This window comes from Arachis ipaensis, chromosome B4 (genome assembly GCF_059453495.1).
Source record: "Arachis ipaensis isolate K30076 ecotype BB chromosome B4, ASM5945349v1, whole genome shotgun sequence".
NCBI classification, from domain to species: Eukaryota; Viridiplantae; Streptophyta; class Magnoliopsida; order Fabales; family Fabaceae; genus Arachis; species Arachis ipaensis.
The window spans coordinates 12,909,329-12,937,219 of record NC_142439.1 but is presented as its reverse complement, the minus strand read 5'-3'; the positions used below and the strand labels follow the sequence as shown (position 1 = coordinate 12,937,219).

The window sequence follows — 27,891 nt, the reverse complement described above, 5'->3', positions numbered from 1 at the left end:
GCAGATTTTGTGGTTTTCAAATGCAGGACGCGAGGCTTCTCGTTGAGGCATGCTGGAGACTTCTGGATTAGCGAAGATCCTTTGTTCTCGGGACTCTGTTTTGGGTTATATATCTTGTTTAGATACTTTTATCTCCATTAAATAATACAAACTGTGATGACTCCTCTTATAGGAGGTTTTGGAGAATAGGTTTCTGTATTTGTGTCCCTTTGGGTTTTCCTTGGGGTTTTCCTTATTTTATTATATGTATATATTGCTATGCTCGGACCGGTTATCTTCGCGGCCGGATTTTGAGCCTTGTTATTCCCGTTTTTGACACTCTTTATATATATGATCTCGCATTCGCTTATCCTTTACTCGTTACGTTATCGATCGGAGTGTAGCGCTTTCGAGTTACGTTTTTTTGTTTACCCCTTTTTCTATAAAGGCTCCTAGTTATAATCAATCATTCATACTACTATACGTACTCAATTTTTATTTTAGAGGTCGTAATACCTTGCCATCTCTGAATTATGACTTAAGCATAAGATTCTGTATGGTAGGGTGTTACACTTGTTGTCATCGCCGTTCTGCCACCGCCAGGCTGATGTACCGCTGCCAAGGATCTCGAAGGGATGTCTCGCCACTGTTGTGCTCTGTCGCCGCGCTGTCGTCGACTGGAGCTCGCTGTTGAGCTGCTGCACCGTCTCCAAGATGTTGCGTCACCGCTCATCTCTTCTCCGTCGCCGCTCATCACCGTTGTTGATGAACATGCATGGTTCAACTTGAATACCCTTTTTTTCCTTATTCTCGCCAAACCCGTTACCCAGTTTCCGTACGCACCTGCTACCCTCTACGGCGTTGGAGTTCCTTCAAGCTGAGCTCGAGCTTCAGGAAGCGGCTTTGCTTTCCATTCTTAGTGGAATTTGCGTTTTATTTGTTTATTTGTTTATTTTTTCTGAATTGTTACTGATTCTGCTTCGCGTGGTGATGTTATTTTGGAATAAAGAGGGAAGAGAGGAATTACTTGTAGTGTTACTGAGTCACATTCAGATCCTGAGGGTGACAATGAGGAGGTACTTTCAGTTTGCTTTGGTACTATATCTGTTGAAGAATTTGTGAGTTGGTTAATTTGTTATAATTGTCAGGTTAGTTAGAAATTAGAAGTTAGTTTGTTTGTTTCAATTTTTAACAATTTGCTGCACTATATCTATTAGACTAGCATCTGTTATAACAGTTATTTTAGTTTCAAAAGTTAGTGTCGATTAGTTTCAAAATCTGATCATTGTAGAACTTGACAGGAAGGAATTTGATTCAAGAGCTGTAATCTTGCATGTTTCTAAATTCTAAGTGGTCGGTTCAGTCCCCTATTGCAGCTCAACTGTGTTTCCTGAATTTTGATATCAATTAAAAAGCAAAATAGAAGATTTGCTAATGACTTGTTTTTTCAAAACACCATATATGAATGAGTTGCTGATCCTTTTCTATGTTCTCAGAAGTTATATTATTTTAAACACCAACTACCAATGCACGTTCAGCTGATTTACTCGGATCAGTGTCACATTGGAACTAACCTTCTTTCTTTGTTTTTTCAGTCTAACTCAACTGTGTCATCATTTGGATTATGAAACAGATCTTGTGGATGTGAAGTGTTGGAGTTGGCACAATGAGGTTGTTGGAGTTTGGGTGCTTGGTTGCAGTTCTATGTGGTCTTATTGTGTATGTGAAAGTTGAGATTTACATCGTAACTGTTGAAGGTGAACCTGTTACTAGTTATGGAGGTGGAATTTATGGTTTTGAAGCTACTATTGTTGAATCTGATGAGAAGATTGATATCAATAGGTAGGTAATTGCAATTACATTTTCCTATGAATTTTCCATTTTTGTTTTTTTCCAATGACATGTAAATATGTTTTGAGGAGGCTAGTTAATATGATGAATTCTCTTTTGGTAAAATTAACCTTCCAAATCTAGTTAATATGATGAATTCCTTGAACATAGTGGTTGCTTTCAATTTCCAGCTTCAAGCTATATTCCTCTCTGATGCTTTTTTTGGTTATGTTTTCTTTGCTTTGGGTGTTTTACATGGAAATTTGATTACCAATTTAAATTCTCCTTAATCACATAAACCCGGAATTCATCTAAAAACTAAAGAATTAAGCTATGTTTTTCTGTAGGCAAACAAGATTTAATCTGTTATTTAGCTAATTGATTATTTATTTTATTTTTATGTTGGTTATGGTGTACAAATATAAAATCAGGACATGGATTTGTTGTTGGAGATGAAGGGTACAGGCAGGACAGTGACATTCAGAAAGTTAAGCTTTCAAGGGAGGCATTGACACAGCTCTCCAAGTTAGTTGAGTCCAGAGTTAGTACAGGGTGAGTATCTTTTTTTGTGTGTTGATGAGCGGATATTTTATACGCTTTTTGGGGTTAATTTCATATAGTTTTTAGGGTGTTTTAGTTAGTTTTTAGTTTAATTCCATTAGTTTTTAGGAAAAATTCATATTTCTGGACTTTATTATGAGTTGTGTGTTTTTCTGTGATTTCAAGTATTTTTCTGGCTGAAATTGAGGGAGCTGAGCAAAAATCTGATTCAGGCTGAAAAAGGACTGCTGATGCTGTTGGATTCTGACCTCCCTGCACTTAAAGTGGATTTTCTGGAGCTACAGAACTCGAAATGGAGCGCTTCCAATTGCGTTGGAAAGTAGACATCCAGGGCTTTCTAGAAATATATAATAGTCCATACTTTGCACAAGGATAGATGACGTAAACTGGCGTTCAACGCCAGTTCTCTGCCCAATTCTGGCGTCCAGCGCCAGAAAAGGATCAAAAGTTGGAGTTCAACGCCAGAAATGGATCCAAACCTGGCATTGAACGCCCAAAATAGCCTTATGCACGTGAATTGCTTAAGTCTCAACCCCAGCACACACCAAGTGGGCCCCAGAAGTGGATCTCTGCACCATCTATCAGAGTTTACTCATTTTCTGTAAACCTAGGCTACTAGTTTAGTATTTAAACTACTTTTAGAGACTTATTTTGTACCTTATGACATTTTAGATCCGAACTTTGTACTCTTTGACGGCATGAGTCTCTAAACTCCATTGTTGGGGGTGAGGAGCTCTGCTGTGTCTCGATGAATTAATGCAAGTATTTCTGTTTTCTATTCAAACACGCTTGTTCCTATCTAAGATGTTCATTCGCGCTTAACTGTGATGAAGGTGATGATCCGTGACACTCATCACCATTCTCAACCCATGAACGTGTGCCTGACAACCACCTCCGTTCTATATCAGATTGAATGAGTATCTCTTAGATCTCTTAATCAGAATCTTCGTGGTATAAGCTAGAATTGATGGCAGCATTCACGAGAATCCGGAAAGTCTAAATCTTGTCTGTGGTATTCCGAGTAGGATTCAAGGATTGAATGACTGTGACGAGCTTCAAACTCCTGAAGGCTGGGCGTTAGTGACAAACGCAAAGGAATCTAGGGATTCTATTCCAACCGGATCGAGAACCAACCGATGATTAGCCGTGCTGTGACAGAGCGCGTGAGCGTAGTTTTCACTGGAAGGATGGAAGGTAGCCATTGACAACGGTGATCCACCAACACACAGCTTGCCATAGGATGACGTGCGTGCGTGAACAAGAAGACAGAGGAAAGCAGAGATTCAGAAGACAAAGCATCTCCAAAACTCCAACATATTCTCCATTACTGCATAACAAGTAACCTTTAATCCATGCTCTCTTGTTTATTTGCAATTCAACTGATAAACATAATTGACTTCCTGACTTAGATTTACAAGATAACCATAGATTGCTTCAAACCAACAATCTCCGTGGGATTCGACCCTTACTCACGTGAGGTATTACTTGGACGACCCAGTGCACTTGCTGGTCAGTGGTACGAGTTTTGAAAAGTGTGATTCACAATTCGTGCACCAAGTTTTTGGCGCCGTTGCCGGGGATTGTTCGTGTTTGGACAACTAACGGTTTATTTTGTTGCTTAGATTAGGAAAAATTTCTCCTTTTTTTTGTTTAGAGTCTCTTATTATTGTTGTGTTAAAATTTTAGAATCCTTATTTTCTTTTTAAAATCTTTTTCAAAAAAATAATTTTTCTACTAAATTCTGTGCCAAACTTTAAGTTTGGTGTTTTCTTGTTGATTTTTCTTAAAATTTTCGAAAATTTATTTTGGTTTTCTAAAAATTTTAAATTTGGTGTTCGTCCTTCATGTTCTTGTGTTCTTGTGAGTCTTCAAAGTGTTCTTGAGTTTTTTTTGTGTCTTGATCTTAAAATTTTTTAGTTTGGTGTTCCTTAGTGTTTTCCCTCCAAAATTTTCGAAAATAAGGACCATTAGATCTAAAAATTTTAAATCTTGTGCTATCTTATTGTTTTTCTCTTTCCTCTTAAAAATCAAAAATATCTTTTCTCTCTATTTTAAAAACAATTTTTCGAAATATATTTCTAAAAATTCAGATTTTTATTTCAAAATTTAAAACTTTTTTTTTTAAAATCATCATATCCTTTTCAAAACTTCCTAACCACTTTCTCTCTCCTCAGTTTTTCGAAAATCTTCACTCAATTTTTATTTATTTTAATTTATTTCATTTTCGAAATAAATATATAAATAAATAAATAAAAATATTTTTTCTATTTTACATCATCTTCCTTTCTCCATCATGGACCTAAGCGGAAATGAACAGTCCAGGAGGACTCTGGGGTCATATTCTAACCCCTCTACTGCTTCATATGGGAGTAGTATCTGCATACCCTCCATTGGAGTCAGTAGCTTTGAGTTGAATCCTCAGCTCATTATCATGGTGCAGCAAAGTTGCCAGTATTCCGGTCTTCCACAGGAAGAACCTACAGAGTTTCTGGCACAGTTTCTACAGATTGCTGACACAGTACATGATAAAGAAATAGATCAGGATGTCTACAGACTATTACTGTTTCCATTTGCTGTAAAAGATCAAGCTAAGAGGTGGTTGAATAACCAACCTAAGGCCAGCATAAAGACATGGAAACAACTGACAGAAAAATTCCTGAATCAGTACTTTCTCCCAAAACGGATGACACAGCTAAGGCTGGACATCCAAGGCTTTAAACAAGGAGATAATGAATCTCTTTATGATGCCTGGGAAAGATACAGGGAGATGCTACGAAAATGCCCTTTTGAAATGTTTTCAGAGTGGGTTCAGTTAGACATCTTCTATTTTGGGCTTCCAGAAGGAGCTCAGATGTCTCTTGATTACTCAGCTGGTGGATCTATCCATATGAGAAAGACAATTGAAGAGGCTCAAGAGCTCATTGATACAGTTGCCAGGAATCAGCATCTGTACCTAAGCAATGACTCTTCCATGAAAGAAGAGGTTAAGGCAGCAACTGCTGAACTCAGTCCTGTAAAACAAGCTGCTGAATTCAATCAGCAATTGGACTTTCTAACAAAGCAGTTAGCCGAATTCAAAGAAAGGTTACAAGAGACAAGGATGGCTAATATACATATGGACGAACAGTTTAAGCAAACAACACAGCAGCTGTCAAGGCAAATAGCAGAAGAATGCCAAGCAGTTTAACTAAGAAGTGGGAAAACATTAAATACCCCACCTCAAGGCAGCAAAAAGCTAAGAAATGAGCAAACCACCCAAAATTCACCTGAGGACAGTAAGAGCCCAGGGAAAAGTAATTCTGGAACTAAAACGCCAGAAAATTGGTGGAAGGCTGGCGCTGAACGCCCAGATCATGCTCAGGACTGGCGTTCAACGCCAGAAACAAGGCAGGACTGGCGTTCAACGCCAGAAATGGGCAAGGATCTGGCGTTGAACGCCCAAAATGGGCAAGATCTGGCGCTGAACGCCCAAAATGGGCACAGTTCTGGCGTTCAGACGCCAGGAGCAAATAAGGAGCTGGCGTCCAGTTTCACTCCAGCTTCTAACTCTGGCACTCAATCGCCAGTGAGGGATCAGACACACACAAATGCTGATAACAACCCCTCTAAAAAGGCTTCTTCAACCACTTCTGTAGGCAATAAACCTGCAGCAACTAAGGTTGAAGAATATTAAGCCAAGATACCTTATCCTCAAAAACTACGGAAAGAGGAGCAGGATAAGCAATTTGCTCGCTTTGCAGATTATCTCAGGACTCTTGAAATAAAGATTCCATTTGCAGAAGCACTTGAGCAAATACCTTCTTACGCCAAGTTCATGAAAGAGATCTTGAGTCATAAGAAGGATTGGAGAGAAATAGAAAGAGTTCTCCTCACTGAAGAATGCAGTGCAGTCATTCTGAAAAGCTTTCCTGAAAAGCTTAAAGACCATGAGTTTTCTGATACCATGCATATTAGAAGGTAATTGCACCAAGACAGCTTTATGCGATCTTGGGGCAAGCATCAACCTAATACCTGCATCCACTATCAGAAAGCTTGGCTTAACTGAAGAAGTTAAACCAACCCGGATATGTCTCCAACTTGCTGATGGTTCTACTAAATACCCATCAGGCGTGATTGAAGACATGATTGTCAGAGTTGGGCCATTCGCCTTTCCCACTGACTTTGTTGTGCTGGAAATGGAGGAGCCCAAGAGTGCTACTCTCATTCTAGGAAGACCCTTCCTAGCAACTGGACGATCCCTCATTGACGTCCAACAAGGGGAAATAACCCTGAGAGTCAATGATGATGAGTTCAAGCTGAACGCTGTCAAAGCCATGCAGCATCCAGACACATCAAAAGATTGCATGAAAGTTGATCTTATTGACTCTTTGGTAGAAGAGATCAACATGGCTGAGAGTCTTGAATCAAAGTTGGAAAACATCTTTAAAGATGTTCAGCCTGATTTAGAGGATTCAGAGGACATGAAAGAGCCTCTGAAATTTCTTCTGGAAGAGGAGAAACCTCCTAAACCCGAGCTCAAGCCATTACCACCATCCTTGAAATATGCGTTTCTGGGAGAAGGTGACACTTTTCCAGTGATCATAAGCTCTGCTTTAAATTCACAGGAAGAGGAGGCACTTATTCAAGAGCTAAGGACACACAAGACAGCTCTTGGGTGGTCCATAGGTGACCTTAAGGGCATAAGCCCAGCTAGATGTATGCAAAAAATCTTATTGGAGGATAATGCCAAACCAGTGGTTCAACCACAGAGGCGGCTAAATCCAGCCATGAAAGAAGTAGTGCAGAAAGAGGTCACCAAACTACTAGAGGCTGGGATTATTTTTCCTATTTCTGATAGCCCCTGGGTGAGCCCTGTCCAAGTCGTCCCAAAAAAGGGAGGCATGACAGTGATTCATAATGAAAAAAATGAACTGGTTCCTACAAGAACAGTTACAGGGTGGCGCATGTGTATTGACTATAGAAGGCTCAATACAGCCACCAGAAAGGATCATTTTCCTTTACCATTCATAGACCAGATGCTAGAAAGACTAGCAGGTCATGATTATTATTGCTTTTTGGATGGCTACTCAGGCTATAACCAGATTGTAGTAGATCCCCAGGATCAAGAGAAAACAGCATTCACATGTCCATCCGGAGTGTTTGCTTATAGAAGGATGCCATTTGGGCTATGTAATGCGCCTGCAACCTTCCAGAGATGCATGCTCTCTATTTTCTCTGATATGGTGGAAAAATTTCTGGAAGTCTTCATGGATGACTTCTCAGTATATGGAGACTCATTCAGCTCCTATCTTGATCACCTGAAACTTGTTCTGAAAAGATGCCAAGAGACCAACCTAGTTTTAAACTGGGAAAAGTGTCACTTCATGGTGACTGAAGGAATTGTTCTTGGGCATAAAATCTCAAACAAGGGAATAGAGGTGGATCAAGCAAAAATAGAGGTAATTGAAAAATTACCACCACCTACCAATGTTAAGGCAATCAGAAGCTTCCTGGGGCATGCAGGATTCTATAGGAGGTTTATAAAGGATTTTTCAAAAATCGCAAAACCTCTAAGCAATCTGCTAGCTGCTGACACGCCATTTGTGTTTGACACAGAGTGCCTGCAGGTGTTTGAAACGCTGAAAGCTAAGCTGGTCACAGCACCAGTCATTTCTGCACCAGACTGGACGTTACCATTTGAGCTAATGTGTGATGCCAGTGATCATGCCATTGGTGCAGTATTGGGACAGAGACATGACAAGCTTCTGCATGTCATTTATTATGCCAGTCGCGTTCTAAATGATGCCCAGAAAAATTACACAACCACAGAAAAAGAATTACTTGCAGTGGTTTATGCCATTGACAAGTTCAGATCATACTTAGTAGGATCAAAAGTGATTGTGTATACTGACCATGCTGATCTTAAATATCTACTCACAAAGCAGGATTCAAAACCCAGGCTCATCAGATGGGTATTGCTTCTGCAAGAGTTTGATATAGAAATAAGAGACAGAAAAGGGATAGAGAACCAAGTGGCTGATCATCTGTTCCGGATAGAGCCAGTGGAAGGGACGTCCCTCCCCTTTCTTGAGATATCTGAAACGTTTCCTGATGAGCATTTATTTGCCATTCAGGAAGCACCATGGTTTGCCGATATTGCAAACTATAAAGCTGCAAGGTTCATACCCAAGGAGTACAACAGGATACAAAAGAAGAAATTAATTACTGATGCAAAGTATTACTTGTGGGATGAACCCTATCTCTTTAAGAGATGTGCAGACGGAATAATCCGTAGGTGTGTGCCTAGAGAAGAGGCACAGAGGATCCTATGGCATTGCCATGGATCTCAATATGGAGGCCATTTCAGAGGTGAGCGAACAGCCACCAAGGTCCTCCAATGTGGCTTCTATTGGCCCACACTCTATAAAGATTCCCGAGAGTTTGTACGTAACTATGACAGTTGCCAAAGAGCTGGTAATCTGCCTCATGGTTACGCCATGCCTCAACAAGGAATCTTGGAAATTGAGTTGTTTGACGTATGGGAAATTGACTTCATGGGACCTTTCCCACCATCATACTCAAACACTTATATTCTGGTGGTAGTTGACTATGTATCAAAATGGGTTGAGGCTATTGCCACACCCACTAATGATACTAAAACAGTGCTGAAGTTCCTCCAGAAACATATCTTTAGCAGGTTTGGTGTCCCTAGAGTACTAATCAGTGATGGGGGCACTCACTTCTGCAATAAACAGCTTTACTCTGCCATGGTTCGGTTTGGAATTCGCCACAAGGTGGCCACTCCATATCATCCACAAACCAATGGGCAAGCTGAAGTCTCTAATAGAGAATTAAAGAGAATCCTGGAACGGACAGTAAATACCCGTAGAAAGGATTGGGCACGGAGCTTGGATGATGCTCTGTGGGCTTACAAGACAGCATTCAAGACCCCTATAGGGACCTCTCCATACCAACTCTTGTGTGGTAAGGCATGTCACCTGCCCGTGGAACTGGAACATAAGGCCTACTGGGCAACCAGATTCCTAAACTTTGATGCCAAACTAGCAGGAGAAAAACGATTGCTCCAGCTAAATGAGCTAGAGGAATTCAGATTCACAGCTTTCGAGAATGCCAAGCTTTATAAAGAAAAATAAAAAAAGTGGCATGACAGAAAGCTGTCATCTAGAATCTTTGAACCAGGACAGAAGGTTCTGTTGTTCAACTCTAGACTCAGGCTATTCCCCGGGAAACTAAAATCCCGGTGGAGGGGACCATACGTGATTACAAGTGTATCACCATATGGTTATGTGGAGCTTCAAGATATTGATTCTGATAAGAAGTTCATTGTCAATGGACAGAGAATCAAGAATTATCTTGAAGGCAACATTGAGCAAGAATGCTCAAGGCTGAAGCTAGATTAAAAGCTCAGCAAGGTCCAGCTAAAGACAATAAAGAAGCGCTTGCTGGGAGGCAACCCAGCCATGGGGCAACAATCCTCTAAGCATTTTGCCCTGCTTTTATTTTTTTTATTTGTTTATATAAACTTCACTGACACTAAGGTGAGGAATCATTTACAGAAGACCTCGGCACACAAAACAGAGAAAAAGAGCTCACTGGCAAGAAAACGCCAGTAAAAGTATATTTTGGGCGTTCAACGCCCAAAATGGGCATTCACTGGGAGTTGAACGCCAGTAATGGTAGCAATCTGGGCGTTCAACGCCAGAAATGGGCACCCACTGGGCGTTGAACGCCAGTAATGGCAGCAGCTGGGCGTTGAACGCCCAGGAGAGCAGCAATTGGGCGCTGAACGCCCAAAACAGGCAGTGTTTGGGCGTTCAAACGCCAGGATGGCAGGGAGGAGACAAAACTCATTTTTATTCAAAATTTTTCATTCTAAATCTTGATTTTCATACTTCAATTCATGATTTCTTACATAAACATGTTAAGAACCCTGATTTCTAAATTCCATAATTTCTAAAAACCCTACCACTAAAAATATCAAATGTATTTTAATCCATAAGCACCAGGCATCTTTGCAAATTCAATCCAACTCTTTTCAAAATTTTTTTTTTTTACAAATCTATCTTTTTCAACTCATCAATATCTTTTTCAAAACCTCCACTTTATCTTTTTCAAAATCTAAATCTATCTTTTTCAGAAAAATCTTTCATATCCTCTCAATTTTAAACTATATCTTCTATCTTATCTTTTCCAAATAAATCTTTTTATCATATCTTTATCTCTTTTTTTTTCGAAAACCCCCTCCCTCCCTATAAATTTGGGTTCGGCCTCCCTCCCCTCCCATCAACAAGTGCACCTAGCTCTCCTTCTTTCCCTCTCCTTTCTTTTCTTTTGCTTGAGGACAAGCAAACCTCTAAGTTTGGTGTGTTTATCCGCGATCACTAAGATCATGGCCCCCAAAGGAAAACAACCCACTCCAAGAGGCAAGAAAGAGAGTGTTCCAAAACCACTTTGGAATCAAGGGAAGTTCTTATCTAAAGAACATTCAGACCATTATAACAAAATAATGGGTCTGAGATCAGTGATCCCGGAAGTTAGATTCGATCTGAAAGAAGATGAATATCCGGAGATCCAGGAGCAAATTCGAATCAGGAACTGGGAAGTCCTAGCTAATTCTGAAACGAAGGTGGGAAGGAATATGATCCAGGAGTTCTATGCTAATATGGAACTGCCTTCTATGAATATTGGACCATGGTCAGAGGAAAGATTGTTCATACCACCCCTGACAAGATCAGAGAGATCTTAAAGCTACCTCAGCTGAAAGATGATCCAGATTCCTTCAACAGGAGAATGATGAGAACAGACAAGGGTCTGGATAAGATTCTAGAGGACATATGTATCCCTGGAGCCAGGTGGACCACCAACACAAAGGGTATCCCAAATCAACTCAAGAGAGAAGATCTCAAACCAGTCGCCAGAGGATGGCTGGACTTCATTGGGCATTCTCTGTTGCCTACTAGCAACCGTTCTGAAGTCACAGTTAAAAGAGCAGTGATGATCCATTGCATCATGATGGGAAAGGAAGTGGAAGTTCATCAGCTGATCTCAGCTGAACTCTACAAAGTTGCTAACAAAAATTCTAAGGAGGCCAGGTTGGCTTATCCAAGCGTGATATCGCTGCTCTGCAAGGATGCTGGAGTAAGGATGGGAATAACTGAGTACATCTCAGTTGAGAAACCAATCACCAAGGCATCAATGGAAAAACAACAAGCACAGGAGGATCCCACCAAGAAGAAAACACAGGAATTTCTCCCAGAAATCCCTCAATCTGAATATTGGGAGTATCTTGAGACGTCTGTCACCAAGATCCGGGAAGCTATGGAGCAAATAATAAAAGAACAGAAGGAACACAGTCAAATTCTTACCTATATGTTTAAAGAACAAGAGGAGCAAGGGCGTGACTTAAGGGACTTGAAGCGCCAGAAGTTATCTCTTGCAGGACCGAGCACCCCAAGGATCAGAGGAACCCCTGTTCCCCCAGAATAAAGGTTGTTAAATTCCAATTTCTACTTTAACTCTGTGATAGTGTCGTATAGAAGTTCACCTTAGGAGTCATATAGTAGTAATTAGTATCTATTTTGATTTTATCTCCAATTAAGCCATAGTTTATTTTTCTCATCATCAGCAAACATGAATAAAATAGTAGATCTTTTGAATAAGAGGCAATAAAATTTCGAGTTTTAATAAGAGAAATTCTAATTAGTTAAATGTGGTGGCAATGCTTTCTGTCTTCTGAATGAATGCTTGAACAGTGCATATGTCTTTTGAATTTGTTGTTTAAGACTGTTAAATATGTTGGCTCTTGAAAGAATGATGAACAAGAGACATGTTATTGATAATCTGAAAAATCATAAAAATGATTCTTGAAGCAAGAAAAAGCAGCAAAGAACAAAGCTTGCAAAAAAAATAGAAAAAAAAGAAAAAGCAAGCAGAAAAAGCCAAAGCTCTTAAAATCAAAAGGCAAGGGTAATAAAAAGGATCCCAAGGCTTTGAGAATCAGTGGATAGGAGGGCCAAGAAGGAATAAAATCCTAGCCTAAGCGGCTAAACCAAGCTGTCCCTAACCATGTGCTTGTGGCGTGAAGGTGTCAAGTGAAAACTTGAGACTGAGCGGTTAAAGTCAAGGTCCAAAGCAAAAAGAAGAGTGTGCTTAAGAACTCTGGACACCTCTAATTAGGGACTTTAGCAAAGCTGAGTCACAATCTGAAAAGGTTCACCCAGTTATGTGTCTGTGGCATTTATGTATCCGGTGGTAATACTGGAAAACAAAGTGCTTAGGGCCACGGCCAAGACTCATAAAGAAGCTGTGTTCAAGAATCATCACACTAAAATAAGAGAATCAATAGCACTATCTGAATTCTGAGTTCCTATAGATGCCAATCACTCTGAGCTTCAATGGATAAAGTGAGATGCCAAAACTGTTCAGAAGCAAAAAGCTACTAGTCCCGCTCATCTAATTAGAATCTGAGCTTCATTCAAAAACTCTGAGATATTATTGCTTCTCAACCTATTAGTCTTCTATTTTATTTGTCTAGTTGCTTGAGGACAAGCAACAGTTTAAGTTTGGTGTTGTGATGAGCGGATATTTTATACGCTTTTTGGGGTTAATTTCATATAGTTTTTAGGGTGTTTTAGTTAGTTTTTAGTTTAATTCCATTAGTTTTTAGGAAAAATTCATATTTCTGGACTTTACTATGAGTTGTGTGTTTTTCTGTGATTTCAGGTATTTTTCTGGCTGAAATTGAGGGAGCTGAGCAAAAATCTGATTCAGGCTGAAAAAGGACTGCTGATGCTGTTGGATTCTGACCTCCCTGCACTCAAAGTGGATTTTCTGGAGCTACAGAACTCGAACTGGCGCGCTTCCAATTGCGTTGGAAAGTAGACATCCAGGGCTTTCCAGAAATATATAATAGTTCATACTTTGCACAAGGATAGATGACGTAAACTGGCGTTCAACGCCAGTTCTCTGCCCAATTCTGGCGTCCAGCGCCAGAAAAGGATCAAAAGTTGGAGTTCAACGCCAGAAATGGATCCAAACCTGGCGTTGAACGCCCAAAACAGCCTTATGCACGTGAATTGCTTAAGTCTCAGCCCCAGCACACACCAAGTGGGCCCCAGAAGTGGATCTCTGCACCATCTATCAGAGTTTACTCATTTTCTGTAAACCTAGGCTACTAGTTTAGTATTTAAACAACTTTTAGAGACTTATTTTGTACCTTATGACATTTTAGATCCGAACTTTGTACTCTTTGACGGCATGAGTCTCTAAACTCCATTGTTGGGGGTGAGGAGCTCTGCTGTGTCTCGATGAATTAATGCAAGTATTTCTGTTTTCTATTCAAACACGCTTGTTCCTATCTAAGATGTTCATTCGCGCTTAACTGTGATGAAGGTGATGATCCGTGACACTCATCACCATTCTCAACCCATGAACGTGTGCCTGACAACCACCTCCGTTCTATATCAGATTGAATGAGTATCTCTTAGATCTCTTAATCAGAATCTTCGTGGTATAAGCTAGAATTGATGGCAGCATTCACGAGAATCCGGAAAGTCTAAATCTTGTATGTGGTATTCCGAGTAGGATTCAAGGATTGAATGACTGTGACGAGCTTCAAACTCCTGAAGGCTGGGCGTTAGTGAAAAACGCAAAGGAATCAAGGGATTCTATTCCAACCGGATCGAGAACCAACCGGTGATTAGCCGTGCTGTGACAGAGCGCGTGAGCGTAGTTTTCACTGGAAGGATGGAAGGTAGCCATTGACAATGGTGATCCACCAACACACAGCTTGCCATAAGAGGACGTGCGTGCGTGAACAAGAAGACAGAGGAAAGCAGAGATTCAGAAGACAAAGCATCTCCAAAACTCCAACATATTCTCCATTACTGCATAACAAGTAACCTTTAATCCATGCTCTCTTGTTTATTTGCAATTCAACTGATAAACATAATTGACTTCCTGACTAAGATTTACAAGATAACCATAGATTGCTTCAAACAAACAATCTCCGTGGGATTCGACCCTTACTCACGTGAGGTATTACTTGGACGACCCAGTGTACTTGCTGGTCAGTGGTACGAGTTGTGAAAAGTGTGATTCACAATTCGTGCACCATGTGTGCAGCTTATGAGAATTTCTTTCATCTTAATTGATGTTGGAACCTGGAAGTGCTCATTCAGTTGTGTAGGTGATGATGATATTTGGATTGATAACATCGGATAAATGTGTGAAGCTCTAAACAATTGAGTGAATTTATAACTAATACCTTATGAACTATTTTCTGTTTCCTCTAGTTGAGATTGTTTACTGAATTTTGATTCTATCATTTTAGCAGATCCAGAACTTGAAACATCAGTTCTTTCAGTTTGGTAAGTTTTATAACATAGCATAACTTTTCTTGTTAGAAATCTAAGTCAGATTTTTCTTGTGCAGTCTCGATACGATCTTAACACTATTCTATTCCTTTTGGAATTGGGGCTGCTGCCAGGTTAGATTAAACACTATCTACCATAAATCTTCTGTTTGCATATCTAGAGGCTATGGATGGCAGCACCTTGGGCCTTTCATAAATCTAGGAGCATTCTATCTATGTGGGATTTCACTTGCTGCAACATTTGCATTTTGGGTCAAATTAAGAGGTAGAGAACTTTGGATTGGTATGACCATCTTTTCTAAGTTCAAACAGCATCCTCCCCCTCTCCCTGTAACTCATATTTGTCAATTTGCACTAGGTTCCATTTTTTCTGATCTTACAGCTGATGAAGTCTCTAGGTTAATTTTAATTTTGTTGTTTGGATTTTGTTTGAATTTAATTAGACTTGAATTTTTAGGTTTAACTTAGTTTGAATTAGGATTTCAAATTAGAATTAGCTTTAGTTAGTGAACTTTGAACATGTTATTCTAGTTCTTGAGTGTTGTATTGTTGATGGTTTGGATAATAATTCTTGATTTATTTTATGTGAAAGCTGATTAGATTCTTTATTCCATTGGGTGATGTATGTAGAAGCAATGTCGGCATTTTGAATTTCAAAGAAGCAAATTTAGAGAAAAAGAAAACATGTGGATATGTATCTTTACTTTTGGGGCTGTGAACTGATTTTCATGCATTAATTAAAAACATGGTTTGGTGCTTTATCTTTTTGTTACTAAGATTCATATTCATTTTGCAGCTTCTATTTACACCAATCCTGGATGGAAAAACACTTTTGTATTCAGTTGTATCAACTTTTGAGGTGAGAATAGGAATCGCCTTTGGAAGCGGTGGAAGCCAGTCACTTCCCGCCACTGAATAGCCCAATGTTTCTTCTTGTCTGGTGTGTTTCTACTACGTTTGATTTAATATAATTGTTCCAAGAAAAATAATAAAATTTGAGTTGTGTTGTTTTTCGTAAAAGACTTCTATTTGCGGTGCTGTTGCAGAAAGAATATGAACTTCGGTTTTGATGCAACTCTTAGAAATTGTAATGCATTATGGATTATGAAGCTGATTCTATGTAAATGGATATTAGCTTGAAGCCTTTCATGTAATCATGCTTATTTTGAATTTAAATTGTTGTAGGAAAAGCTTTTTACTGACACCTTGGTTAAGACCCTGGTGGAAGAAGCTTTTTACTTTGCCTGCTGGTTATTTGATGAAGAAGGCTGTTGGTGGCAGTATATATATTAGAGTGATTTCGGCTAGTAAACTTTCAAGGAGTTGCTTCAAGGGGGGTGGGGGGGGGGATCTAGGAGGCCTCAAAATGGTACAACCAATTTCTCGGTGGACAGTTTTGATGACAAGGACCTACAAACATTTGTCGAGGTAGAAGTTGGGGACTTAATCAGGAGAACAGATGTCAGACTTGGATCAACCCCTCAATGGAATGCACCATTTAATATGGTTTTACATGTTGGAAACCTTCGTTTCAATCTTTATGAGCCTCATCCCAACAATATCAAGTGTGACTACCTAGCAAGTTATGAAAACAAGGTACCAAAATAATTACCATGTCAGGTCAAATAGTAGTTACGTTCTTTAGTCTTTATTATGTTTTGGAAACTACTTCAACTTTTATACAGCAACCGAAACTTGATGCAAAAAATTCATTGATTGATTCATTGTTTCTTGTGTATTATGCTTCATTCCTTCATTGTGCAAACCAAGCTTGAAGCAGCTAAGTTGAAGTGAACTGCACTGCTGTTGCATTTGTTAAGCATACACAGATATCTCATCTCTATTCATGGACTACGAGAGGATTCACAAACCTCATGTCATTTAGCTCCATTTCAATTTACCTTTTGCATTGTCTTCTTCATTATGGAGTTCAAATTAGTTAGCCACCGTTGATGCCTTCCTTCTAATTTGTTAATTAAGTTGTTTGTTATGCAGACTGGAATAATTTCCCCAAGTAAACTGAGGATGAAGCTTATAGGTCACAGAAAGAAGGATGGATCCAACATTAACTCATCCAGAACTTTTCCTTCCAGAATTGATAATGCTGAATTTGTCAACAGTTTACTACCCTCTAACAATGGCAACCCTGACGATGAAAGTCTGCATTTCATTTCTTTCTATTTCTTGTGTGTATATGATGAATGGCAATGACTTCATTAATTCCTTAATTCCAGTTACATTTCCCAGCTTAGAAGTTCCCTCGTTAAAGACTCAGTATGAACCAAAGGGAAACGGTGACACCGGCCTTACCAAGATACAGCATCTTCAAAAGGCTGATGGTGGAAGTTCAAGCACTATTCACCCGGTGAGAACAATAGAAGAGGAGAATCTTGATTATGACAGTAATGCTAGCTCATCCAGCTTGATTTTTAATAGTCCCTCCTAGAAAAATGCTCTTTAGGCCAGATTTTGAGATGGATAATTGATTTAGAATATGTTTAATTTAGTGGGTATGTTTAATTTAGTGTGAGATGTATAAATATTCAAAATTATGTTCATTCTAATGCTTTCGGTTCATTATAAATATATTTTTTGTTGAAAGATCATTTTTATTATTTAAAGAAATTATTTATTATTATGTATTTATTTTTATTTTATAATATTTAACTCATTTAATTAGGAATGTAAAATGATACATGTAATCATATTACTAAATATTATGTTGTACAAAAAATTATTAGAATATTATATATACATACATATATATATATTGAGATTTGCTTGTTCAGAGATGCGTAAAAGTATGAAAGTGGATTGCAAGGGTCAGGCACCAATGCATTACTAAAGAATAAAAAACCAGAATAACTTCTCAGGGAGCGTGGAAAGAATATATAAATAATAAGGAAGGATAGCTTCCCATGCCATGACCAGAGTTCACAGTCGATTCTCTAAAAGGAAAAGCAAAGAGCGGTAATGCCTCCTCTCCTGGTCAATAGGGCTATGAAAACCAATCCACCCCTTTTAAGGAGACGGGATAAACTACTTTTATTTCTCCATAGCACCCAATTCCTGAACCAAACCAGGTGAAAGCGCTAACTCCTTCTTCTTTTCCCGTTCGTGACCCAATGACAGCAAAGCGAGGATCAGAGCCTGTCCACTCTATTAAGGTCAAGCTTTCCCATCGAGAAAGGATTCGGTTCGTCTGTTCATTGGAGTAAAGCGTTTATTGAGCGATATATATATATATATATATATATATATATATATATATATATATATATATATATATATATACAGAAAATAAAAAAAAGAGGGACCTAAGGCTACACTTATAAATGGTAGCCATGGTATACAATGTGGCTACGCTTTACAGGTGATGCAGTAGTGTTGAAAAGCGTAGCCTATTCTGGCAAAAATGGAAGCTGAAAAGCGTTGCCTTTGGTCCTAGACAGCATCACTTGAAAAACGCACCCTATTTCCAAACGCCAAAAGTGTAGCCCTTGGTGCAGAAAAGCGTAGCCTTTGAGAATAGGCAACGGCCGAATAGGAATCACTCCAAAAAGCGTAGCCGTAGCCCAGAAAGCGTAGCCGTAGCCTAATGCATCATTTTTTTCACTTTTGGCTACACTTTTCAAGTGTACCTGAATGGGTGTTTTTCTTGTAGTGTACTGTGAGTAAGCAATAATCGTGGGAGAGAGATGCGACAGCGAAGAGAAGATCTCCGAGGAGACCTTCATGATGGTAATTAAGGAGAAGAGCTCCGAGCGCAACGGCGAGAAGAGGACCGATCTATAGAGACCACTTCTGGTTGCGATGGCACAATGACAGAGACACAACTTCAGAGCGGCCACCGCCGATGAAGGCAAAGACGACGACGCCAACAGCAGCCCCGAGAAGACCTGGCAACGAGAGGAGACCGTTGAAGAGGAGACGGCGAGGCTAGCGGCGTTGTAACTCAGCTTGAGGTTTTTTTTAATTAAAATTATAAAAAGCATTAAAAAACTGATTAGTTCACCGGTTTATTGCCGGTTCGACCGTTTTTTCACTATTTTTTGTCAAGTGGTTTTTTGTGTCAATCGGATAGACTAGAGAATCGGTTCCTGATTAATCTGATCAAACCGGTTAGTCCGGTTCGATTTTTAGAACACTAGTCTATAGTAATAATTTTTTATTTATAGTAACAATTTTGAATAGTGCTTTTAGAAAATAGATTTTTGTCACATAATTTTAAAAAAAACGTAACAATAGATATCAAAGATCAAGGTTTTGAATGTTCACCTTTTTTAATAGAATTATTTCAGACTTTAGATCAATTTTTGTTATGTCGTATTTAAAAATTGTGATTTAAAAGTGTCTACTAAGGTTTTCAAGTTTCAATTTTTTATCTTACGATTTAGTTTTGGATTTGTGTTCCTTGAAAGTGGAAGTCTGGAAAGTACTTACTACTTTGATAATTCAGTTTTTTGAATACCAAAGAAAATGACAAGAGTTAAAGTTGTCCATGCATGATTCTCGTTAGTAAATAGCTGTAATTAGCATTAGCTATAGTGTGTTGACAATATTTCTGCTATCGCAAATGTTAACCAATCACCGATGATTCATAAACAAAGTCACAAAATGTAATTGATTCTATGACTTGTTTTCACTTATATATATATATATATATAGAGTTTAAATTGATGTTGTAGCAGTTATTAGTTACAAGTGTATCAATATCTTGGTTTGTGTGATACAGGGAAACTCAAGTATACTGTGTTCTCAGTCTGAAAATGATTTTATCAATTGAATTTCTCTATTCCCCAAGAAAGCAATGCAAGAACTTCTTCAGTCGCCAGCCAAAGGATCGGACGATGATATAATTAAAGAATCCTACTTTAGATACATTATTCTGGGTTATATGTTAGTTGCAATTACTTAATTAATATTTTGGTATCATTAGGATTTTTTGTTAGAGGTTTTTCCTATAAACATTGTGATAATATATATAATATAACTAGAAGAGCTTATTTCTTTTCTGTTAGACGATATTTCTGTATTGTTTTAGTATTTATGTTTCCTCGCCTTTAACTTTACAAGCTTTGTAAGAGGGAAAGGATTTTGATATGAGATACTTGTAAACTAATATGTATGTATATGTATGTATACATACATACATATATATATATATATATATATATATATATATATATATATGTATGTATGTATTTTCTGTGAGTATAGTACTTTATATTGTGAGTATGAATGTATGTTAATTAAAAATTCGGTCTAAGTTTTAAACAGGCTCATACTTTAGTATTAAATATTATAAGAGTCGTCGTAATACCTGAACTATCAGAGTGGCGCAGCCGGAAGCGTGACATTTTGATAGTTAGGGTGTTACAAGACCCTTATTGAATTATTAGATAACTTTTTATTCACAAAAATTTAGTAGATCTTTGTGGGGTGGATACCTATATCCCATCCCGGTAGATATTTCGAGAGTTCTCAATTAGTTTCTTGTCACAAATAATATCTACAGATACTGATTTTAGTAGATTTTTTTGCCATCCTAACAGAGAAATTATTGCTTAAAGAAATATTGACAGTTCCTTCTCGTATCGATGTAAATGGTATTTTCTTTCTATTCATTTATAAAATTGTTGGTACTAAAAATAGATTTTTTTTACCAGAAGACATTTTGACTACCAATTGTTTCGACTACAGAAGCAGAGACGATCAAGCTGAAGTCGAAGAAAGATAGTGCAAAGAATGTCAACGTCGAAAAGCAGTTACTTGAAGACCAAGGTAAGAGAATACGTGGAATGTCAAAATTTGGGAGTCAAGATTCTTTATAGTCAAGGCAGGGTCGTGGCCTGAGAAAAAGGAGGAAGCGAGATCGTGGGCAAAATTATTCATGGTCAAGTCTATTCTCATAGTCTATAAATAGGAGAAGTTCACAAGAGTTCAGAGACTTCAATAAAAAATACTTCACCATCACACCAAACTCTGCAAAAATTTTCAATCCCAGTGACGCAACGGAAGATCATGGAGTGCAAGTGCATGTGAGTGCCAGAAGTTCATTTTTATTTTATTTTCCTTTGTTTTCTTTCTTTTTCATTTTAATTCATTTCTTTTTATTTCTTTGCTTTCAATATTTTATTGTTATTTTACTTTCTTTCAATTTTAATTTTACTCTTTCATTTATTTAAAGCTTACATTTTTTTGTACTTCCTTTTATTTGCTACAATTTGCTACCAGTATTTCGACACAGTTTGTTTTGACACAAACGCTTAGTAATTCCTGCGTTGAGCCCACTTTTTTTTAGAAGAGTCGTATTTATTTCTCGAATTGAAATCTTGATACAAGCTGGATTTGATACCCTGTCGAAGTTACCAAAAATCAAGTGAAACAAAAATATACTTTATTCCTTTCTTATAAGATTAAAATAATATAAATTTTAATCTACTTATCTATCAATAATTATTATAATTTTATATATGAATGGAGACAGATATATCGATTTTGCACTAATATTCCCAATGTAATTGACGGACCAATACATGGATCCCCTGACTTAATTTATTTTTGGCAAATCAGAACCCAAAACAGAACTTATAATCCTAAAAATAAGAAACAATATAGATTCAGAAGCAAAAATTCCCAATTAAAAATCCTAAAATCAAAACCCAAAACCCCCCAAATTTCACAGAACCAACTGAAAATTGATACATACTTTCTCTGTCTTCACTAGCTATTGTTGTTCACCATCATCATCATCAGGCGCTTACCTCGCTCAATAGGGATTGATGCTTCGCCTCATCGAAAACCTTGACTCTTCAATAGATTCATCGGAGCAGCGGATCAACCTTCAAAAGGTGGTTTACGTGCTTACTCGTTAAAATAGGAGGGGTCGCGAGAGAGCAGAGCGTGCACACACTTTTTTGACACTGAACAGGGAGGGGGAGTTAGAGAATGAGAGAGAAGAGAGAATGGAGAATGAGATAGAGAATGCTTACCCGGTGAGCGCTGTGATGAGCAGTGACAATGAAGAAGAGATGATGAGACGAAGGTGAAAACGAAAGAAAATGGCAAAAGAACACTCTCTTAGCTTTCTGCGAAGGAGAAGGGCATGGGTGTGAAAAGAAAATAAAATTCGTTGTTATTATAGCGCGCTTATATTATGAAACGTTTATGAAGCGTACCCAAAACATAACAATTAGACTCCTCTTGAAAAGCGTCTTTTTTGGTAAAAAAAAGTATATTCATAAACATTAAATTAAGGCTACGCTTTATAAGTGATCTTTTTAATATTTAAGGAGACACTTTTTAAGTGACGTGATAACTGTGTTTTCTATTCTTCTAAAAAAAGACCACAGAGAATAAAGTGTAGCCTATCTATTCTTAATATATAAAAGTAGATACATAAGTTTACCCACATTACTTTTATGACATGTTTCTCCTCCTACTAATGCCATGTCAGCAACATCGCTTACTTGGCAAAATTTTAGAATCAACAACACAATTTTTGCCAAATCACTTATTATTTCCAAATCAGCAAAAAAATAAACTATACAAAAAAAAACTCATTAAATGTAACAAACTATACAATAACTTTATCGGAGCCACTCAGATAAAGACGCTTAAAACGTCTTTTTTTAAAGATGTTTTTCAGTAATTAAAATTTAACATATATAATCGATTGAATTATATTATTTTTGTCAAAATTAGGCTAAACAAATTGATTTAACCAAAAAAATGGTGAATCAAATCTTGAACTGATATAAATTAATATTTTTTTTTATAAAAAATAACTACAATATCCTTATTATAGAGAATGATTAAAATACTCTAATTATATATATATATATATATATATATATATAATTTTAAAAATTGTAAATCCTAACCCTACGATAGAAAAATAAAGGACTAATATTTAGGATTCTCAAAATTAATATGTATAATAGAAGTATTTTAGTCATTTTTTATAATAGGGTATTGTAGTTATTTTCTATAAAAAATAATATTAATTTAGACCAGTTCAAGATTTGATTCCCCATTTTTCGGTCAGATCAATTTGTCTAGCCTAATTTTGATAAAAATAACATGATTTAATCGATTATATATGTTAAATTTTAATTATTAAAAAATATCTTTATAAAAAGACGTTTTTAGCGTATTTATCTAAGTGGCTCCCTAAGTTTATAACCCCCGATAATTAATTTCTATAAATAACTCATTAAATATAATAAACATCTATATTATAAATGTCATAATAATATTATTAATCATAATAAATTTTACGTTACAAATATTCAAATTTCATACTATTTGACCTACTTATATAAGTCTCTTATCAGTTATCACTATTCCTTCAAATAACATCAAATTTAGCACAACAAATTTATTTCCAAACTACATAACATCTCAAACTTACTTAATGAAGTATCATTCCTTGGACAATATTACCAAACAAATAGACAATTGGTTTATCAAAATTTGCGTGATTCGTCTGTAAAAAACATTAACAACCACAAACGAAGAGGAACCTCTTTGCTTAGAAATGATTATATTAGATGAAAATGAGACAACTACATTTGTGGCACATGTAATCAAACATCACAATATCCAACAATAAGGTAACCCTATATACTTTTCATAATCTCATCTATCAAATTATTAGTTACCAACCCAATACTTATTTCATATCAAAGTGCTACAACAATTTTTGTACTATTTGATGGCGAAGAAAAAAGTGTTGGGCACAACTGCTTCAAATCTAATGACACTCCAGAAAAATAATGACATTGAAACAACATCCCAATTGAAAAACTTGTGCAACCTTACACTTATATTTGAAGTCAAAGTAAATGATTTTAATCTCAAAAAAGATTGTCAACAATACACTGAACCTCAACACCCATTACAACAAATAAAACAGGTAATACTCTAGAAAAAGTTCACTTATTCAAGACATCATTTTTATTTCTAATTTAAATTATTCATTGATTATAGGAACCAACTTCGCCAACACTAATATCATGAGGACGAAGATCACATACCCATCAAGAGATTAAGGAGAAAGAAAATCATACAAATTCAAGACACATCTTCGGAAGAAGAACATACATGCAAAGATGGAACAAATAACACAATAGAAAGTGCATACAATTCAACAATTCATAAAGAATATGCCTTCACAAGAATCTACGACGGAAAGAAGAAAGCAACAACTCTAACAACAACCAATAAAAAAAAAGAGGATGAGCACTACATAAGAAGACTAAGTCCATCAACAAAAGCAAATGCAAAATCAAACCACCAAATAAAAATATTAATTTGTACAATTCTAACATCCAAATCTTTTGTACTACAAATTATTTTAAATAAAACACCTTTCAAATTTAACTTTAGTTTACACATATTTAATTTAATTCTATAAAACATAGCAATTTCTAATATTTATTATATACTATCATTAATTTACCGTCTCACGTATCGCGTGGGTCTTATTCTAGTTCTATGAATAGGCTACTCTTTTTAAATGTAGCTTAAAAAAGTGTTGTTGAATGAGTGATTTTCTTGTAATGAAATAATAATACTAATAGTATAAAATATATATTTATTATTACTGTCTATTTTTCTTGATGAGTGGAGACTTTGCTGAAGTTTAAAGATGGTTAAGGTACACTATATCTTACGGAAAAAAAAAAGTGAATATTTACCCATAAAACACATTTCACCATTTCTTTTATATTACCACACAAACTAGCATCGTGTTTTTTTTTTAGAAATTAACGTCTCACATTTTTTTTTTCATATATTTAGAATAAAAAAATCCTTAAAAATCAGTATATTAATTAGAATCAAAATTCTCAAAATAAAAAATAAAACACGAACAAACTAATCTAACAAATCAAAATCAACTATATATCAATAAAAGATAACATGAGTATACAAGATAACATGAGTATTCTTTTTCAATAAAATTAATTTTGTTATATTCAATCTTGTATGACAAGTGACAACATATTAAAAATTAGACAATAAAAATGACATTATTAGATAATTATATGAGAGGCATCAAACACACGAGCGATAATATAAAAACTTACAAGCATAATACAACATCAAGCCTTGTACTATCATACCTACTACTTTAAACTTTATCTTAATGGAACCTCATACAAAGGTGTTTATAGTTGTTTTTAGATAAAATTACAACCCAAATATTGGTATGTGTCATGTTGCTCATCAATTGAAAAGAATTTGATATATTTTTTAATAACAATTACAAATTTTGATATTGAATCTTCGCATAAAGAAGTAACTTTAGACACCTTTGTCTAATTTTTCACTCATCTAAGAATATGAGCCATTTAGAACCTTATTTTAGAGTAAAAAAAATTATTAAAAAATAACATAATTGCATATATGCAGAGATATATAATTAAGCGCATTATATGGATATGCTGCGGAGAACAACGGTTTCAATAGTGAGACCAGGACCAAAACCAAAAAGCACACCCCAATCAAGTCCTTCTCCGGTGGTTTTAAGTCCAGTTTCAAGTGACTTCTTTCTCATCAAATCCATAATGAAGAACACACACGCACTTGACATGTTACCATAATTGCTAAGCACATCTCTAGTGGCTTTCATCTTCTCTGGCTTCAAGTTCACCTTCTCTTCAACCTGGTCCAAAATTGCACGTCCACCAGGATGTGCAATCCAAAATATTGAGTTATAATCAGATATACCCAGTGGATCAAAAGCTTTACTGAGTGCATCATTGATATTTTGTGAAATAATATCCGGAACACTCTTGTTAAGATAGAATGTAAGTCCAACTTCACGAAGGAGACCACCGATGGCTCCATGGCTGCCAGGGACAAGTTGTTGATCAGTTGAAACAATCTCAAAGAGAGGATTCTCAACCTCTGGAACAGGATCAGAACCAATGATAATTGCAGCAGCTCCATCGGCAAACAATGCTTGCCCTACAAGACTATCCATGTCTGTCTCACTAGGACCACGAAAAGTGACTGAAGTATTTTCAGAACAAACAATAAGCACACGAGCATCCTTGTTGTTTTCAGCTAAATCCTTAGCCAAACGAAGGACAGTGCCACCAGCGAAGCAGCCTTGGTGGTACATCATGTACCTCTTGACGCTTGGGTCGAGCCCTAAGAGTACGATGAGTTCGTAATCAACGCCAGGCAACGCAACACCGCTGGTGGTGCAGAAAATCAAATGTGTGATCTTAGACATTGGCTGACCCCATTCCTTGATGGCCTTGGTTGCAGCCTCTTTTCCAACTCTTGGTACCTCTCTGATCATCATGTCTTCCCTTGCATCCAACGACGGTGCCTTGTATGCGCACATATTGGGGTTCTCCTTCAGTATCTCTTCTGTTAAATACATATGTCTGTTCTTGATCTGTGTTCTCTCACCTGTAATAATATGTAATTCACATCTATCAATATCCTTGATGAAGTTTCAAAAATGGTAAATATATGTACTGAACAAGTTATTATTTCTAATTATGAAAATTTAAATGGTGACCGTAAAATATGTAAATTTTCATTTGTATATAATTTTGTTAAACTAACCCAATTTTTATAGGATATAAGTTGGTTTATATTTTTCATTGTTTTAATTATCAGTGTTTAAATTTATGAAAATATTTGACGATGGACAAAATTTTTTCTTTACGTTTACCTTGTATTTGAATAGCTAATAATTCTCATTTCTCCCTAAATCCTTTATGGTGAAATAATAAAATGAGAGTTTAAAATATTATTAGAGTTTACCCAATACGTTGTACAAGTTTATTGATATTTTTAATGAAACTAATATGCATGACAATTTCACTTTTTTATCTTTACTAAAATTTTTTTTTTTACTGTTTGGTATGATATGTTATATATTGTGTATTAATTAATATAATAATAAAATAATAAATTTTACTTTGATAAATATTAAATAAAACAAAAGTAAAAATAAAAAATACATACAAATACGTTGAAACTTCTTCTTAAGATCGGTCATGTGTTCGCTGTTGGTGACTCTAAAATAATAATCTGCATATGTACTCTGATCAACACAGTTTGATGGATTTGCTGTGCCAATTGCCAGTACCGTTGCAGGGCCTTCTGCCCTTTGAGCCTTGCGGATCTCACTAACAGCGACCATCTTTTCCTAGCTGTGTTCTTTGGGACAACAAAGCTTAGCTATGTTGTTTGGGAGAGCAAACTTTAGCTATGTGCTTTGTATTTTGGTGAAGACTTAGGCAGGGAGAAGGGGAATATTTATATGCATGAGTAGGGGCATATGTGGAATTAAATGGGTGAATTGGAACTTTCAATTGAAAACGTGCTAACTCAAAGTGTCGTAATGGTGACAATGATTATTATTTAATTAGTTAACTTCAAAAACGAAGTATTCTTTTGCTTTGACTTTGATTGATTAATTGTGCATGTAACATGTTACTTACATATTGTGTAGTTTTAGTGTTATTTAATTCATGATATTGTGTGGATGGCGGACCAGATTGGCGGCATATTTGTTTAGAGATCTTTCCGTCTTTAGTAATTGATGTATGGGTTCATTTTTTTGTGGTTGGTAGAATAAAGTATTTATTTCTCTCTCTCTCTCTCTCTTTCTTTTCAGTCAACTTTAATTTGGTTGGTTAAAAATATCTTAATTTTTGAAAGCTTGCATTTAACATGAAAATATTATTAAAGAATTTTTTAAAAAAAATTACATAAAAAATAAAATTTTGTGGTATTTAACGTGTTTTATTTGTTGTAAGAAATATAGATATTTTATCTTTTTTTTTTTATTTTTTGTAAAAGATTTCCTTTCTTTTATTTCATGCATCCAATTATATAATAAAATTTTTTTATTTAATGTGTGGCGGCTCTGTTTATTTAATCAAAGTTGGATAGGGTGTACTGTGCTGCAGAATTGTTAGGGGAAGACAAGGGTGCGGGTTTGATTTCCGTTTTTATTTTTTCGTTTTATTTTTAGTATTTTGTTTTTTAAATTTTATAAAACAAAAAAGTAAAAATATTAAAAATAAAAATAAAAAATAAAAAATTATTATTTTTACTATTTTTACTTTTTTGTTTTATAAAATTTAAAAAACAAAATAAAAACTTAAGTGTAA

General features: G+C 36.2%; 2 protein-coding genes across 2 annotated transcripts; one reads left to right on the top strand and one right to left on the bottom strand.

Annotated features, from left to right (window-relative positions):
* Positions 1–1,754: 1,754 nt before the first annotated feature.
* Positions 1,755–15,601, top strand: LOC110270916 (uncharacterized). Its single transcript, XM_088483454.1, has 4 exons — positions 1,755–1,821; positions 2,241–2,361; positions 14,803–15,008; positions 15,540–15,601. The coding sequence occupies exons 1-4, from the start codon at positions 1,755–1,757 to the stop codon at positions 15,599–15,601; spliced, it is 456 nt and encodes a 151-aa protein (XP_088339580.1).
* A 9,368-nt stretch (positions 15,602–24,969) lies between these two features.
* On the bottom strand, positions 24,970–27,002 carry LOC148566694 (stilbene synthase 3-like). The gene is made up of 2 exons (XM_088484076.1): positions 26,738–27,002; positions 24,970–26,173 (listed from the first exon to the last, which is right to left on the bottom strand). Exons 1-2 carry the CDS (start codon positions 26,913–26,915, stop codon positions 25,182–25,184), a joined length of 1,170 nt encoding a protein of 389 aa, XP_088340202.1. The 5' UTR covers positions 26,916–27,002; the 3' UTR covers positions 24,970–25,181.
* Positions 27,003–27,891: the final 889 nt, after the last annotated feature.

Coding starts and splice junctions, on each gene's coding strand:
- LOC110270916 (XM_088483454.1), top strand. CDS start 1,755: ATGGAGGTGGAATTTATGGTTTTGAAGCTACTATTGTTGAATCTGATG. Junction 2,362..14,802: donor GAGTCCAGAGTTAGTACAGG/GTGAGTATCTTT, acceptor TTTCTTGTGCAG/TCTCGATACGATCTTAACAC. Junction 15,009..15,539: donor ATTTTGGGTCAAATTAAGAG/GTAGAGAACTTT, acceptor TTCATTTTGCAG/CTTCTATTTACACCAATCCT.
- LOC148566694 (XM_088484076.1), bottom strand. CDS start 26,915: ATGGTCGCTGTTAGTGAGATCCGCAAGGCTCAAAGGGCAGAAGGCCCT. Junction 26,174..26,737: donor GAAGAAGTTTCAACGTATTT/GTATGTATTTTT, acceptor ATATTATTACAG/GTGAGAGAACACAGATCAAG.